This window comes from Balaenoptera physalus (genome assembly GCF_965194825.1).
Source record: "Balaenoptera physalus genome assembly, chromosome: 10".
NCBI classification, from domain to species: Eukaryota; Metazoa; Chordata; class Mammalia; order Artiodactyla; family Balaenopteridae; genus Balaenoptera; species Balaenoptera physalus.
In genome coordinates this window covers 66331447-66347360 of record NC_138889.1, presented here as the reverse complement: position 1 = coordinate 66347360, position 15914 = coordinate 66331447, and the positions used below count along the sequence as shown (strand labels likewise).

Here is a 15914-nt window from a genome sequence, read left to right as displayed (position 1 = left end):
CAGCTAAGCCCGTGTGCCACAACTACTGGGCCTGCACTCTAGAGCCTGCAAGCCACAACTACTGAGCCCATGCACCTAGAGCCCGTGCTCCACAACAAGAGAAGCCACCGCAATGAGAAGCTGACTCACCGCAATGAAGAGTAGCCCCCCCTCGCCGCAACTAGAGAAAGCCTGCGCACAGCAACAAAGACCCAACACAGCCAAAAATAAATAAATTAATTAATTAATTTTTAAAAAAGAGAAAAATATCACTCTATGAATATTGAAATATTTCCCACGGGAAAAATTTATTTGTTAAAATTAGATTCTATGGATAATTTGATATGATAAATAATTTACACTTACGAAATTAAAGATATGTATATGATTCTTTTTCCATTAAAATATTTGACATTTGGCTTTACTTTAAATGGAAATCTGCTAGCAGTCCCTGCTTTCCATTGTATCATTGTTCTCTCTTCTGAAGAATCTCATAAATCCATTTAGAGCTCCTGATTTTGTATTTCTCACAGCCAGTGTCATCATAATTTTTAGATAAGTGGCAAAGCACTTGAAAACCAGCAGAGAAAGTGAGGAATTATTAAAAACAAAAACAGTTGAACCAAGCACCTTCCTCTTTCTCTGAGTAACTGTTCCTTAGTTCCAAATGCCCTGGGCATTATGGAAAAATACAGTGTGTATCTCCTCATTGTTCATGTTTGGACTAAGGTATCACACTTCACTTTTTCAAACTTATTTTTGACTAGTTGACATTTGTTAATGTCCTTTTTTTTTCTTTTCATTCTCAACCTTTAGTCTGTTTTAGGTAATTGTGTTTTTTGAAGATAGAAGTGTTCTCTCTTATATATCTTGTATTTTACAGGCTGAGTACATCTAGATAACGTTTTGTGTTATTGGTAACCCTCTAAATTCCCTACAAATGGGTTCTTAATCTATTCTGTCAGACAGACCCAAGACTTAATTCCTACAGCAGCATTTACTCATCTTCAAATGAGACACTTAGCAGACCATTGCTTATTGCAGGAACATGCCTTTCGACGTTCGATTCTTAGTGATTTCCAATAAGTAGTACAGTACTTTCATTGTTCATTAAGCTCAGAAAACAATTGAAGAGAAATGAATGTCTGTAATTAAAATGCACCCCCCCATAACCATAGAGGGAGGGACTAGCAACTCTGGATGTGATAGAAGCATATTTGCATTACAAAATTCTTGCTTCATAAAGGAAAAACTTCTTAGTTGTTAAATTGTTTATTGAACACAGTCTTGAATATACTTGTTTAGTGAAAATGGAAGATTTTTGTGATCATTTTTCTTGACTGAAAAAACATGGCCTTTACAGAATCATAGGAGATGGTACGTGTAGCAGATACTTTATCTAGTCTAGAAAGTAGAAAGGCAAGCTGGCTTAGAAACTTTGAAAAGTTATTTTGATCAATGAAATGTATTCATTAGCAGTTCTTCAAAGTCAAGGAATATTTGAATTTAAATAAGATTGAAATTAAACGGTTGAACTATGTGGTATATTGACCTGTTGCTGTGAGGAAAAAGTCAAGTTTTCTTAGTATTTTAGTTGAGTAAGATAAAAATTTTCTTTTCTTAACATATTAAATCTTAGTTCCCTGAGCCCATGTGAATCATGTGAAAATTTGGTGGTGCTTCCATGTTTCTGGCACACTTTTATACTCCAATATTGAAGCATTGTAATCTAGCATATATGCCCAAGCATTCCATTTAAAATATCCTACTGGTTAAAAGCACAAGCTCCAGATCTAGGCTGCCTGGATTCAAATCCTGGCTTCACCACTTATAAGCCTTAGGACCTTGGACAAGTCTCTAGGCCTCTGTTTCCTCATATCTAAAATGGGAAAAATAATGACATCAACCAAGGACTAAATGAAATCATGCAGATAACACTCTTGACATATAGTAAGCACTCATTAATGTTAGCTATTATTAATTTTATTATTATATTGCTAAAGAAGTTGCATAGAATATTGCTAAAATTGCATGTTCTTTCCTGTCTGTTTTAAGGCTCCTTTGGGCATAGGTGTGGGAATAAACTAATGAACAAACAAAGAAATATCATTTTCAAAAGTGGGAAGATGATGCTTCCAACCTCATTTGCCCTCTGAGTTTGGTGAGATCCCTAGGGCACTGTGGTAGATTGGATTATTTTTCCCAATTATTTAAAACCTCTGTAAGGCATCTGTACATTCATACCCTTTGCCATGTGGTTCTTCTCCGTATTAGAGTAGATGTATATTTTCTCACCTCACTAATGTTGATCTTAGCTATATGACTGACTTTAGCAAATGAAATGTTAAGAGGTGTGATGTAAGCAGAGACCTTAAAAATGTTTGCATGATTTAGCTTGCTCTCTTGTATTTCTGCCACCTGCCATGAGAAGAACATGACTGCAGAAGCCACAGTTCCTGGAATTATGAAGATCTGTGGACAGACTTGAACCCAGTACAAAGCCTGGAGTCTAGCCTAGCACCACCAAGCAAAAATTAATGTTTATTGTTATAACATACTGAGACTCTTATAGTTCTTTGTTAGGTAGTTGTACAGAAAAGAGTTAACATAGCAGGCCTAAACTGCTATCCTTGAAAAGGCCTGCTTGCCAGGTTGGCCCTTGGCTGGCTTTTGGGAACTTAGATTTTGGGACAGTTGCTACCATTAACTGATAAGAATGATTAATTGTGCCTAAACTGTGCAAACAATATGGTTTATGCTGAACACCTGCTTTCCTTCTGGGAGTCTGGGATTTTGCTAGGTGCTAGGCAGAGGTTGCCTACATGACCAGCTCCCAATAAAAACCCTGGGTGCTGAGTCTCTTCAAGCTTCCCTGGTTGACAGCATTTCACATGTGTTGTCACAACTTGTTGCTGGGGTAATTAAGTGCATCCTATGTGACTCCTGGGAGAGGACTCTTAGAAGCTTAAACATGGTTTCCACTGGACTTCTCCTCAAGTGTCTTTTCACTTTGCTAATTGTGCTCTGTATCCTTTCACTATAATAAATCATAGCAATGAGTACAACTATATGCTGAGTTCTGTGAGTCCTCCTAGTGAATAATGGAACCTGGGGACCTCCCAAACACAGTAGCATAGCTGCAGCAATAGCTGACTAATACAGGTACTAGTTATTCATTGTGCTAACATGAATTTTGACCTGTTGTTGTTTGATCAATGCTATTGGCAGTTCCAGTTGCTAGTTTGGATTTGCTTCCATAAACAATAAGACTTTTGTCTGTACTTCTATTCCCAGTAGAATCTCCTGTGTAAGGCTTAGGTTTCACCACGGGTTTAGCCAGACGGCCATGGTTGAAGGGATATATTAGTGAATCCTTTCCAATCATTTCCCTACTCTCCCAAGCCTGGCTTCTGCTCAGCTCCCCTTAGAGATTATAACTTCTAGTATATGCTATGTATATTTTCCCCTGTGGAGAACCAACCCATTGGGTTGGGTTATAAAAAATATTGCTTCAATTTCAAATGTATTAATTTGGTTCCACTCATCTCTTATCCTGCCTTTATGCTATAATTGTCACATGTATTACATCTATGTAATTATAAACCCTACAAAACAATGTTTTAATTTTTGCCCTAAATAGTTGTATTTCCAAGAAATTAAAAGGAAAATTGTCTTTTATATTTACCCAGATAGTTACCATTTCTGATGCTCTTCTTTCCTTTCTGAAAATCTAAGCTTCGATTTTGTATCATTTCCCTTCAGCCTGATGAACTTCCTTTGCATTTCTTGTATTGCATGTCTGCTAGTGATGAATTCTCTCAGTTTTCTTTTATCTAAAAATGTCTTTATTTTGTCTTAATTTTTTTTTAATTTTTATTTATTTATTTATTTATTATTTTTGGCTGTGTTGGGTCTTCGTTTCTGTGCGAGGGCTTTCTCTAGTTGCGGCGAGTGGGGACCACTCTTCATTGCGGTGCGTGGGCCTCTCACTGTCGCAGCCTCTCTTGTTGCAGAGCACAGGCTCCAGACGCGCAGGCTCAGTAGTTGTGGCTCACGGGTCTAGTTGCTCCGTGGCATGTGGGATCTTCCCAGACCAGGGCTCGAACCCGTGTCCCCTGCATTGGCAGGCAGATTCTCAACCACTGCGCCACCAGGGAAGCCCTGTCTTAATTTTTGAAGGACGTTTTCTCTGTTTACACAGTTCTGGTTTGACAGGTGATTTTGGTCCACACTTTAAAGATGTTATTCTTCTGCCTTCTGGAATCCAGATTCTCTGATAAGAAGTCACTGGTAATTTGAAGTATTCTTTTCGTATATGTAATGTGTCACTTTTCTCTGAATGTTTTCGAGATTCTCTCTTTATCTTTGGTTTTCAGCAGTTTGACAATCATATTGCTAGGAATGTATTTCACATTTATCTTGCTTGGGATTTGCTGAACTTCTTGAATCTGTATTTCTGTCTTTTGCTAAGTTTGGGAAATCTTGTGATTACTTTTCCCTTATTTTTTCCTGAGACTCTTAATTACTCATATGTTAGACCATTTGATATTGTTCAATAAGTCCCTGAGGCTGTATTGATTTTTTTCAATCTGTTCTTTAAATTGGATACATTCTATTGATCTATCTTCAGTTTTACTCTTTGCTCTGTTGTCTCCATGTTCCTGTTAAACCTATCTGGTGAATATTTAATTTCAGATATTATATTTTATTCTAAAATTTTCATTTGGTTCTTTTTATTATTTCTATTTCTTTATGGAGAGCTGCTTTATTCATCAAATAAATTTTCACTTTACATCATTGATAATAGTGATCATAACTGCTTTAAAATCCTTGTTGGCTAATTCCAATATCTGGGTCATCTCAGGGTCTGTCTCTATTGATTGTTATTTCTGTTGAGGAATTTGAGGAATTTTGGATTGTATCCTAGACATTGGGAATGTTGTGTTGTACCGGCTCTTGATCTGACTATGTTCCTCCAAAAAGTGTTGACCTTTCTGTTTTAGCAGGCAATTAGTTGATTGGATAAAAACTGAAAATTGCCTCTTAGCCAGCAGTTCAAATCTTAGGTTGGTTCATTTATCTTTAGCTGAGCAGAATTTAGGATTCCCCCTTTCTGGCTATCTCCTTTAAGGAATTCCCTCACTATTCTTTGGTGTCTGTGGTTGCTTTGAATTCCATCCTTTAGTTCTTTAGATCAGAGAGAGAGAATTGTGAAAGCATCTGGGGTAGAGGGTGGGGGCACGTTGCCATCAAAGGAGCAACTTTTGACATCCCAAGAGAAATAATGGAAGCCAGAAGACAAAGGAATTATATTGTTAAACTGCTAAATGGAAAACAATACAAAACAAAAAACCTGCCAACTTGGAATTCTGTATCTGGTGATAATTTCCTTCAAAGATAAAAATAAAAAGGTTTTCAAGTATGTAAAAGATGAGAGAATTTTTACCAGCCTATCTTACTATAAGAAATACTAAAAGAAAAGTTTCAAGGTGAAAGAAAATGATCCCAGATGAAAGTAACTGTAGGAAAATATGAAGGGCATTGGCAAGAGTAAATATGTGAATAAATATAAAATAATGTTGACTGTTTAAAACAGTAGCAATAATAATAAGAACTAAGCTTTCATCTCAATAAGCTAGAAAAAGAACATCAAATTAAGCACCCTCCTAACAAAAATAGTAGGAAGGAAATAATTTTAAAAAGAACATATTATGAATGATTTAATGCTAATACATTGGAAAATTTATATGAAATGGTCAAATTCCTTTAAAATACACCAAAGCAGATACACAAAAATAGAAAATTTAAATAGTTCTATTCTTATTTTTAAAAAACTGAATTTGTAATTAAGAACTTGCTGGTGTAGAAAACTCCAGTCCCAAATGATTTCACTGGGTAGTTCTTCCAAATATTTAAGAAGGAAAGAGGAGAAAGCTTATGACACAAACTCTTGAGACTATTTCCCAATTCATTTATAAGGAAGGCATAACATTATGATCAAGTGTATAGTATATTCCAGGAATGTAAGTTTGGATTAACATCCAAAAATCCATCAATGTAATTCACCATATTAATAAGTAAAGGAGAAAAGCCATATAGTTATCTCAATAATTGTGAAAAAAGCATTTGATAAAATACAACACTCAAGCATGAGAAAAACCCTCAGCAGATTAGGGACAGATGGGAACTTTCTTTTACGTACTAAAGGATTTTTACCAAAAGAAAAGAAAAGAAAAGAAAACCCCTCTAAAGCTAATATAATTCTTAATGGTGAAATATTGAACACTTTTCCACTGAAGATAGGAGATAGACAAGGATGTCCTTTCTACTTCTTTTTAACATTGTACTACAGGTCTTAGCCAATGCAACAAGGCAAGTAAAAGAAATAAAATTATATAGATTGGAAAGGAAGAATAAAACTGTGGCTACCTGCAAATGCCATGGTTGTGTACATAGAAAATCCCCAGGAATCTTCAGAAATTGAACTTAAAGTGCAAGATGCAAGATTTGTATACAAAACAATCAATTGTATTTTTATATACTAGCAATGAACAATTGGAAAACAAAGCTTTTTAAACCATTTAAAATATTATTGTAAAACATAAAATATTAGTGATAGATCTAACAAAATATATGTGAAATATATATATCAACCCCCACACCATGTTGCTGAGTAAAATTGAAGAAGGCTGACATATATGGAGAGATATACCATGTTCATGGATTGGAAGATTTGATACTATTAAGATGTCTCCCCAAACTGATTTATAACTTTAAAGCAACCCCAAGTGAAATCTAGGGCTTTTGCTTTTCTGATAGAAATTGACAAGTTGATTCTAAAATTTATTTGAGAATATGTAAGACCTAGAACAGCCGAAATAACATGAAAAGAACAAAGTTGGAGAACTTATATGATCTGATTTCAACATTTACTGTGTAGCTTCAGTAATCAATACAGTGTGATATTGGTTTAAGAGTAGATAAATAGATCAATGAAACAAAATCGAGAGTCTAGAAAGAGACCTACACTTCTGAGGTCAATTGATTTTTTACAGATATTTCAAAGCCATTCAATGGAGAAAGGATAGTTTTTTCAATAAATGGTGCTAGAATAATAGTACATCTATATGGGGAAATAATAACTTTGACCCCCCTAGCTTACACTGTATACAGAAATTAGTTTAAAAGCTAAACTATAAAGCTCTTATGAGAAAACATAGGATAATATCTTCCAATCAGAGAGTAGTCAAAGATTTCTTAAAACACAGAAAGCCCTTTAAAAATGGATAAAATAGACTTCAGCAAAAGTAAACATATTAGCTCATCTAAAGCATATTAAGAAAAGAAATAGGCAAGCCACAGACAGGGAAAAAACATTTGCAATAAACATATCTGACAAAGGACTTGTATCCAGAATATAAAGACAATTCCTACAACTCAATAATAAAAAGACAACTCATTTTTTTAAATGGCCATAAGACTTGAACAGACACTTCAGATAGAAAGATATATAAGTAGTCAATAAGCATATGAAAAAAAAGTGCAACATCATTAGTTATCAGGAAAATGCAAATGATATCAGGAAAAGTTACAATGACATATCATTACACTCTTTCTAGAATGCCCAAAATTTAAAAGGACTGACAACTCGAAATTTTAGCAAATATTGGAGCAACTGGAATTTTCCTACATTGCTGGTGGGAATACAAAATGGTGCAGTCCTTTTGGAATACAGTTGGGCAGTTACTTATAAAGTTAAGCATTTACTTACCATTTACCCAGCAATCCCAAATGTAAGTTCAAAAAAGGATTAGTAGAATATGTTTATAGCAGCTTTATATAAAAAAAGAGCCCCAAACTGGGAACAGCCCAAATATTCGTTAATAGAAGAATGGATAAACAAATTGTGACATATTCATACAATGGAATACTGCTTGACAATAAAAAGGAATGAACTACTAATACACAGATGAATCTCAAAAATGGTATAATACTATGAGAATCTATAACTATCTCAATAAAAATTTCAATTAAAAAAATCATGTTAAGCAAAAGAAACAAGGCACAAAAGAGTACATACTGTATGTTATTTTGTTTATATTAAGTTTTAGAAAAAAACAAAATAATTTATGTTGAAAAATGTCAGAACACTTATAGCCCCAGGATGGGAGGGAGTTGACTGGGATGTGGCATGAGGGAACTTCTTGGGGAATTGTTCTATTTCTTGATTGGGGTGTTGGTTATATAGCTCTATTCATTATCAAAACTCATCAAACTATACTTTTGAGATTTGCACATTCTACTGTATGTAAATTATACTTTAATTAAAAAGAAAAGAGAGATATTTATATCTTTCTCTAATTTACAAGTTAGATTTTGTTTTCATTAACGCCATAGAAGGCCCTGCTCTTTATGTGGGTAGGCTTATATAAGAAATCTATGTTTGGAAGTCAATTTCTCTTCTTCCCTTTGCTTTTTTTTCCCCCTTCCTCTTCCTTCCGAAAACCACAGGAATGTGAGAGAAAGTGGGTGACCATTGCAAGTAAAACTATAGCTGAAAACTTACATCCGAATATTCTGTCACTTGGACCTTGTGCAGGCCTATAATTTGAATGTGTGACTCTAGAAATGGTTGCTATGGTGATAAACCACTTGACTTAAATAGCATGTATTTTACTCAAAATTCAGAGAAATGGTAACAGTTTCTAGTAATTGTGCACTGGTATTAACTTGCAGGGATATGCCTAGAGCTTACAGGTTTTGCATCCATTATTACCAGATGAGTTCATCAAGTTAAAGTTATGCCAGTGAATAATGAAATATGTGTATTTAGCCCATTTTTTCTGGTTCTATATCTCTCCTTGGACACATGGAGCCCCCTTTTCAAGATTAATAATATCATCTGGAGAAATCAGGCCCAGGGTGCTGAACTACAAAAAGATGGAACCAGAGGGAACCTTGTAAGGTCATCTTTTCTATCATTGTGCCTCTAGTAGGAATGACTATTCTTCAGCAGTCCCAAATGGTAAGAGTCTGTCAAAGATGAGGAACAACTGAAATGGTGCTTGGGGGAGCCCCTGGTGTAACCATCCTGACTGCAGCACTCAGAGATGCTGTCTAGCTTCACAGTGCTGAAATCTTACCCCTTCTGCATTTTAAAATTGTGATTATATATATATATATATGTGTGTATGTGTGTGTATATATATATAAATATATATGTATATATATCGTCTTATTCTTTATATTTTTAGGTTGAAGAACTCTCTCATAAAGAACCTCCACCCATTAGCACATCAGTAGCCTGTCTGTAAACCTTCTCTGGTCCCTTTATATCTATCCAGACTGGTTGCAGTATTTCAGATATGAATTCTTCATGATAAATAAGGATAGAAGAATTTTTTTCTTTGATTTCTAAGATGCTTTCTGATGATAGCCAGGTTCTCTTGGTCACTGTGAAATGGTATATTACACCAGTATCTTTAGAGAACAGTTTACAATGATTTTTAGATCCTCTCTTGGAAAACAGTCTACAGTGTTTTTTAGATCCTCTTTTGGACTGATAATTATGACCAACAGTCTCATAATGATCATTTAGATAGACTCTTTCCCCCTAGAACTGAATATTGAAATTCCTCTCTCATCTTTCTCCCCCTTTGTACAATCTTATGGGAGCTCATCACCTTCTATACGCCTTTCATGACCTGGAAGATCTTAGTAACTTCTATAGCCTTGGCAATTTCACTTTCCATTTCTCTGTTCTATTACTTACAAAACTGTAAAATTGCATCAGTTACAGCATAGATCCCTGAAGAATCCCATCAACTATGAGAGAAGAAAAATAGAAACTTAAAATTTAGGTAACCTATAACCTACAGAGGAAATCCTTTTAAAAATCCTAGAGAAAAGCCTGGAAGTTGGAATTTGCCTTGGCTGTTTATATTCCAAGGAGATGAGAGGCTTGCTCTTGGTGAAGAAAGCTGTAACTTGACCTGAAGGGCACCCTGTGGGCCAGCCTGCATCCATGTTTAATTAGCATCAGAGAACAGTTTTAGTGAGGGGATATTTAAGAAGGGAGACTCAGTCTTTAGGAAAGCTCTTAGGATTCTGATTCCTAAATAATGGCATCCTAAACTTAACGAAACTGCAAATTAGCAAAGAGAAATGGTAAAGTACGTACACACATAATATTTTACAAGGTACACATGTATACACAGAAGCTTTTAAGCATTTGCAATAAATATTTGCATATAGGTAAATAGACTTGCATTGATGTTACCAGGGAGTTAAGGAAAGAACATTGTGATTTGTTTCCATGCAGCCAGTTTTAGGCTGATTTTGAAGCTCAATTAAAATATGGTTGACTAAAAATATTTGCAAACAATGCTACCAACAAGGGATTAATTTCCAAAATATACAAACAGCTCATACAGCTTAATACAAAAAACCCCCCAAAGAACCCAATCAAAAAATGGGCAGGGGCTTCCCTGGTGGTGCAGTGGTTGAGAATCTGCCTGCCAATGCAGGGCACACGGGTTCGAGCGCTGGTCTGGGAAGATCCCACATGGTGCGGAGCAACTGGGCCCGTGAGCCACAACTACTGAGCCTGCGCGTCTGGAGCTTGTGCTCCGCAATAAGAGATGCTGCGACAGTGAGAGGCCCACGCACCGCGATGAAGAGTGGCCCCCGCTCGCCACAACTAGAGAAAGCCCTCGCACAGAAACGAAGACCCAACACAGCCAAAAATAAATAAATAAATAAATAAATTTACTAAAAAAAAAAAAAATGGGCAGAAGACCTAAATAGACATTTCTCCAAAGAAGACATATAGATGGCCAAAGACACAGGAAAAGATACTCAGTATCACTAATAATTATTAGAGAAATGCAAATCAAAACCACAATGAGATATCGCCTCATACCAGTCATAATGGCCATCATTAAAAAGTGTACAAATAATAAATGCTGGAGAGGGTGTGGATAAAAAGGATCCCTCCCACACTGTTTGTAGGAATGTAAATTGGTGCAGCCATTATGGAGAACAGTATGGAGATTCCTTAAAAAACTAAAAATAGAGCTATCATATGATCCAGCAATCCCACTGCTGGGCATATATCCAGAGAAAACCATAATTCGAAGAGATGCATGCACCCCTATGTTCATAGCAGCACTATTTAAAATAGCCAAGACGTGGAAGCAACCTAAATGTCCATCAACAGATGAATGGATAAAGAAGATGTGGTACACACACACACACACACACACACACACACACACACACACACGATGGAATATTACTCAGCCGTAAAAAAAAAAAGAATGTAATAATGCCATTTGCAGCAACATGGATGGACCTAGAGATTATCATATTAAGTGAAGTAAGTCAGACAGAGAAAGGTAAATATGTAATATCACTTATATGTGGAATCTAAAAAAATGATACAAGTGAACTTATTTACAAAGCAGAAATAGACTCACAGACATAGAAAACAAACTTAGGGTTACCAAAGGGGATACTCGGAGCAGGGGGAGAGACAAATTAGGAGCTTCGGATTAACATATACATGCTACTATGTATAAAATAGGTAAACAACAAGGACCTACTATATAGCACAAGGAACCATACTCATATCTTGTAATAACCTATAATGGAAAAGAATCTGAAAAAGAATATATAACTGAATCACTTTGCTGTACACATGAAAGTAACACATTGTAAATTAACTATACTTCAATTAAAAAAAAATAGATTCATGATAACCAAAAAAATGGTTGACTATATTAGTTTTAATATGTATTAAATACCAAACTGAAAAAGAAATAAGAAAATAGGTACTCATAATGTTGCTGGTAAGAGTGTAAGTTGGTACAACTGCAGTAGAAGGCAATACGGTGATGTCTTTCAAAATCACAAATCCATACAACTTTTAACTCAGAAGTTCTACTTCTAAAATATATATCCTGTAGATATATTTACACATGTACACAATGACACAAGTACAAGGTTATTCACAGCAGCATTCTTTTTACTAGTTAATATTGGAAACAACCTGAATGTCCATTATCAAGGAACTGGCTACATAAATTATGGTACATTCAAACAAGAGAACACTGCATAGCTGAAAGAAGAATGAGAACTCTTTTATGTATTGACGTGGAATGATGTTCAAGATAATTGTTAGTTTAAAAAAATCAAGATGTAAAAGAGTGTTTACAGTGGGCTACCATTTGTGTAAAAAAGTGAGAGGAAAGTGTGTCAATATATGGATTAGATTGAACCATATAAAATTGCCATTATTACGCTGTTTTGACCTGCAAAAATGATGACCACTTCCATTTGGTTCCACCTAATATTTGCTTGAAGTTACATAAAATCTCTTCGGAAATGTGCACTGTAAACTGGTAGTATTCATTGTCTTGGATGAGAGGCAGAGCTGAGTTAACTAGGGGGCAAGGAGGAGATTTGGAACACAGTGACTATTAAATCATGGGGATGTACTACCTATTTAAAAACTGATTCACTTAAAAATTATACATAAGTAAATAAAATAGGTAAATGTGGCTGAGTAATATCATTTTCTCATCTTGCTCTAGAATGAAACTGAGAAATATCATGTTGCTACACTGAAGCAACCAAACAGTTTAGTTTAGTTTCCTTTTTCCTTCCACTTTGCCAGAAGATTCTGCAAATTATCTTAAGATATCTTATCCAGGAAGAAATCAGAGCCTTTAGGGTTTTTGAAAAAAAGAAGACAATGTCTATATCACTAATCCTACCCATAGAGACTTTCTGAGTATTTCTTCCCAATGACGTCAACTTCTGAGTCTACTTTAACGACTCAAGTACATTAATTAGCAAATGGAACAGTGAAGAAGAATGGAAATGTTAAACCAGATATGAATATGAACACGTTAAAAAGAAAATGACTGAGTCTCTATTCCTATTCTATAGATTATTTGTTGTAGTGGACATGACGAAAAGCATTTCCTCAACTACTCAGATGATAACTCAAGAGGTGGAAATGTCAAAAGAGAGAAGGTTAAACTTAGATTCACCTTTTAAAAGAATTTGTATGTCAAGTGACTTAAATTTTTATGAATTGAAATGTCCAAGCTAGGGACCAGTTCTGTACTAAACAAAGCAGCTTGTCTTTAGCCAGACACTGGAACATCAGGGGTGTTGTACTCTCACCCTGTTGCTAAACGTAAGGAGTTTTCAAGGAGAAGACACAACCTGTATTACTGAAGGCTAACACATTTTGTTTTCTGTTTCTTGAAAGAATACACAGAGAAGCAACCCAGAAATTTTCCTGAGAAAATGAATCTATACAGAAAAGGACCTTTTTACATTTCCAAATTTATACAAGTTAATTTTTCAATGTGCAAAATTACCAGCTCAAGAATTAGCATATACTGTTATAAAGTCATACAAAAATGATAGTCTGAAGAGGCACATATTTAAGGACTGTCTGCAGTAAGCAAACATCTGGTAACTTTTCTCTTTTCTAGAAATATAGGTACCAAAAATCTATAAATGATCTGAGGTTTTGCTGCAGCCCTGGGAGTTCATTTATTCATTGGACAAATATGTACTGCTACTGTGTATAAAACATGGTCACTTGTATCACAAGAGTGATCAAAAAACAACAACACACACACACACCAGGTTTATTTGTTTTGTGTTACATGTAATCTTTTCACATTCTTTGAAAATTGTTAACCTGATTATTAACTCATGGGTATGCTTTCAGTTAACCAGAGTATTAAACTTACGAGCCCTTTCCCAGCTCATTCTGTGTAAATGTGAGAACTCGGTGCATCTATAGCTCCGTGTGTCATCCCCCATCCTGCTTGTGCAGGTCTCCTGAGACGTTCTGTGCTGTTTTAGAACTCTATGCCCAGCTTCATTTAATGGGAAGTGAGCATTTTTAAAATGGGTCTAAGGTCAAAATGGACTCTGCTTCCCTCACAACAGCAGGATTAGAGACCGTTTCCTCTACTGTGGGGTGCAGTGACCTGAGAAAACACAATTGCCTGTTAAAATTCCTTATACTTGTTTCGTGCTTTAAAGCTCACAGAGTACTTTCGTGGCCACCACCTTAGTTCATTCTCATAATAAGCCCATGTAGTAAATGTGCAAATACCATTTTCCTCATTTAACAGTGAGGCAGCAAAAGACTACAAAAGGTCTTCAGACCTGCCCAAGTGGTGTGACTGGGGTTAGAAGCGAGTCCCTGGAATCAATGTAGAGAATGGTGAGCATGTGAGGAGTGGGCCACATGCAGCAACTTTATACCCAGGTTAGAAAGAATAATCATGATGTGCTTGTCAGGGAATCCATACAAATGTCAAAGCTCATCTAGAAATCCGTAAAGATGAATGATTACAACTATGTCCAGATGGACTTGCCTGTGTGAATGGTACCAGGTATTTACTTTCATTTTGCAGGGCAGTGGATTTCAAGTTGTGCCTGTAGTTTGCTCTACCCCAGACACTAAACAATTCAGTTTCCTTGAAGGTGCTAAAGGAGCTTTCTTTGGCATTCAATAACAGTTTCACAGTGTGATTAGTTTATATCTCACATCGGAAGAGAGCTCCAACTTGCACATCCTAGACAACTTTGTAGCCCCTCGCTTCTTTGAATTGATGTGGATTGCTCTGTGTCTGCAAAATTAATCCAGGCCTTTTTTTTTAAATTTCTAGCCCACTGCTTATGAAAAGACTCCTGTGCCCAGTAAGAAGGAAAACATGGACGACTTGGACATGAGTTACTCAAGTCACATATCTAGCAGGCTCCCTTCAGTTGAACTCAAGGGAGAAATAGAGAAACCCCCCGCGACTTCAAGCCAAGGAACAGCAACCAAAGGCACTGCTAAATCCATTGCCCTGCCTAGAACCAAAAAGAAACTCTAACAACGCTGAACAGTACAGAAACAGAGCTGCTCTTTCTAGTGCAATGAGGGTTTAGGAGGGGAAAAGGACAATAGTATGCCGAGCTTTTAGCGTTTCAGCTGCTCTGAGCCCTGCCAAGTGTTTGCACCTGTTTTAAAATTGAAGCAGTCAACTCCAAAGTGGGGTTAAAGGACAGCCAGCAACAGGCTTGATGGCTTGTGCAGCTGAAATCAACTCAAGGTGTTTTCGAGAGTTGTTCAGAGGAGTGGATGCCCTCAAAGCAAGGCTGTGGGCACACTTGCCCAGTTGTACTTCAAATTCTTACATTTAGGCACAATTATTTATAGGGGAAACTGAGAGCCAGATATGGTAATGGAGGTTCCAAATGATTATGTGCACTTTGCACTAGAAGATTTGTTAGGAAATTACTAATAAACTTACTTATAAGCGTAACAGCAGAAGTGCTTCAGCCATTCACGTGTGTTTTTGTGATTTTAGGTTGCTGTAGATTGTTTAAGACAGTTTATTTTAAATGTAGAAGAATAGATTTTGTAACTGTTCGCCATTAACATGCTGCTAAATTCCCAATGTATCGATCGAATCAATAAAAAACCAGATGTTACCCATGCACGTTAATTTTTACGTGAACAAGAGGTGACTATAATCAGGTCCTGTAAGCCCTAAAAAGCAAATTTTGAGCTTGGCCTGCTGCTGCAAAGGTAGGCACACATCTTTGGGGATGGTCATGAGGCTGGACACAGGGGAAGGTACATCATTCCTCTTAGTATTATAGGTCTCTCCTTTGCAGCTGGACAAATAGTTTTGTCATTCTAGGTCACACTGGGTGAAGGGATGCTTCCCTTGGCCTCACAGACAAACTCTGAGGAAGCAATTTGCATCTGCTTTTGCTTTATAAAGTAGTAACCTAGTTTCATTCCAGCTCCTCGTGGGATTGTCACTTAGGCCTCCAAAATGCCCCACACCTGGCCAGCTGAGCAGGTACTAGTTGCATATAAATCCCCTCAATGGCTGAAGGTAGTAGAC

General features: G+C 36.3%; 1 protein-coding gene across 5 annotated transcripts in view; it reads left to right on the top strand.

Annotated features, from left to right (window-relative positions):
- Positions 1–15506, top strand: part of STK33 (serine/threonine kinase 33) — a 76688-nt gene extending 61182 nt beyond the window's left edge. For all 5 annotated transcript variants that reach the window (XM_082478085.1, XM_082478083.1, XM_082478084.1 and 2 more), the window contains one exon: positions 14682–15506. In XM_082478085.1, coding sequence (XP_082334211.1) covers positions 14682–14891 — 210 coding nt within the window. In that variant the 3' untranslated portion in view covers positions 14892–15506. The remainder of the gene's footprint in view (positions 1–14681) is intronic.
- Positions 15507–15914: the final 408 nt, after the last annotated feature.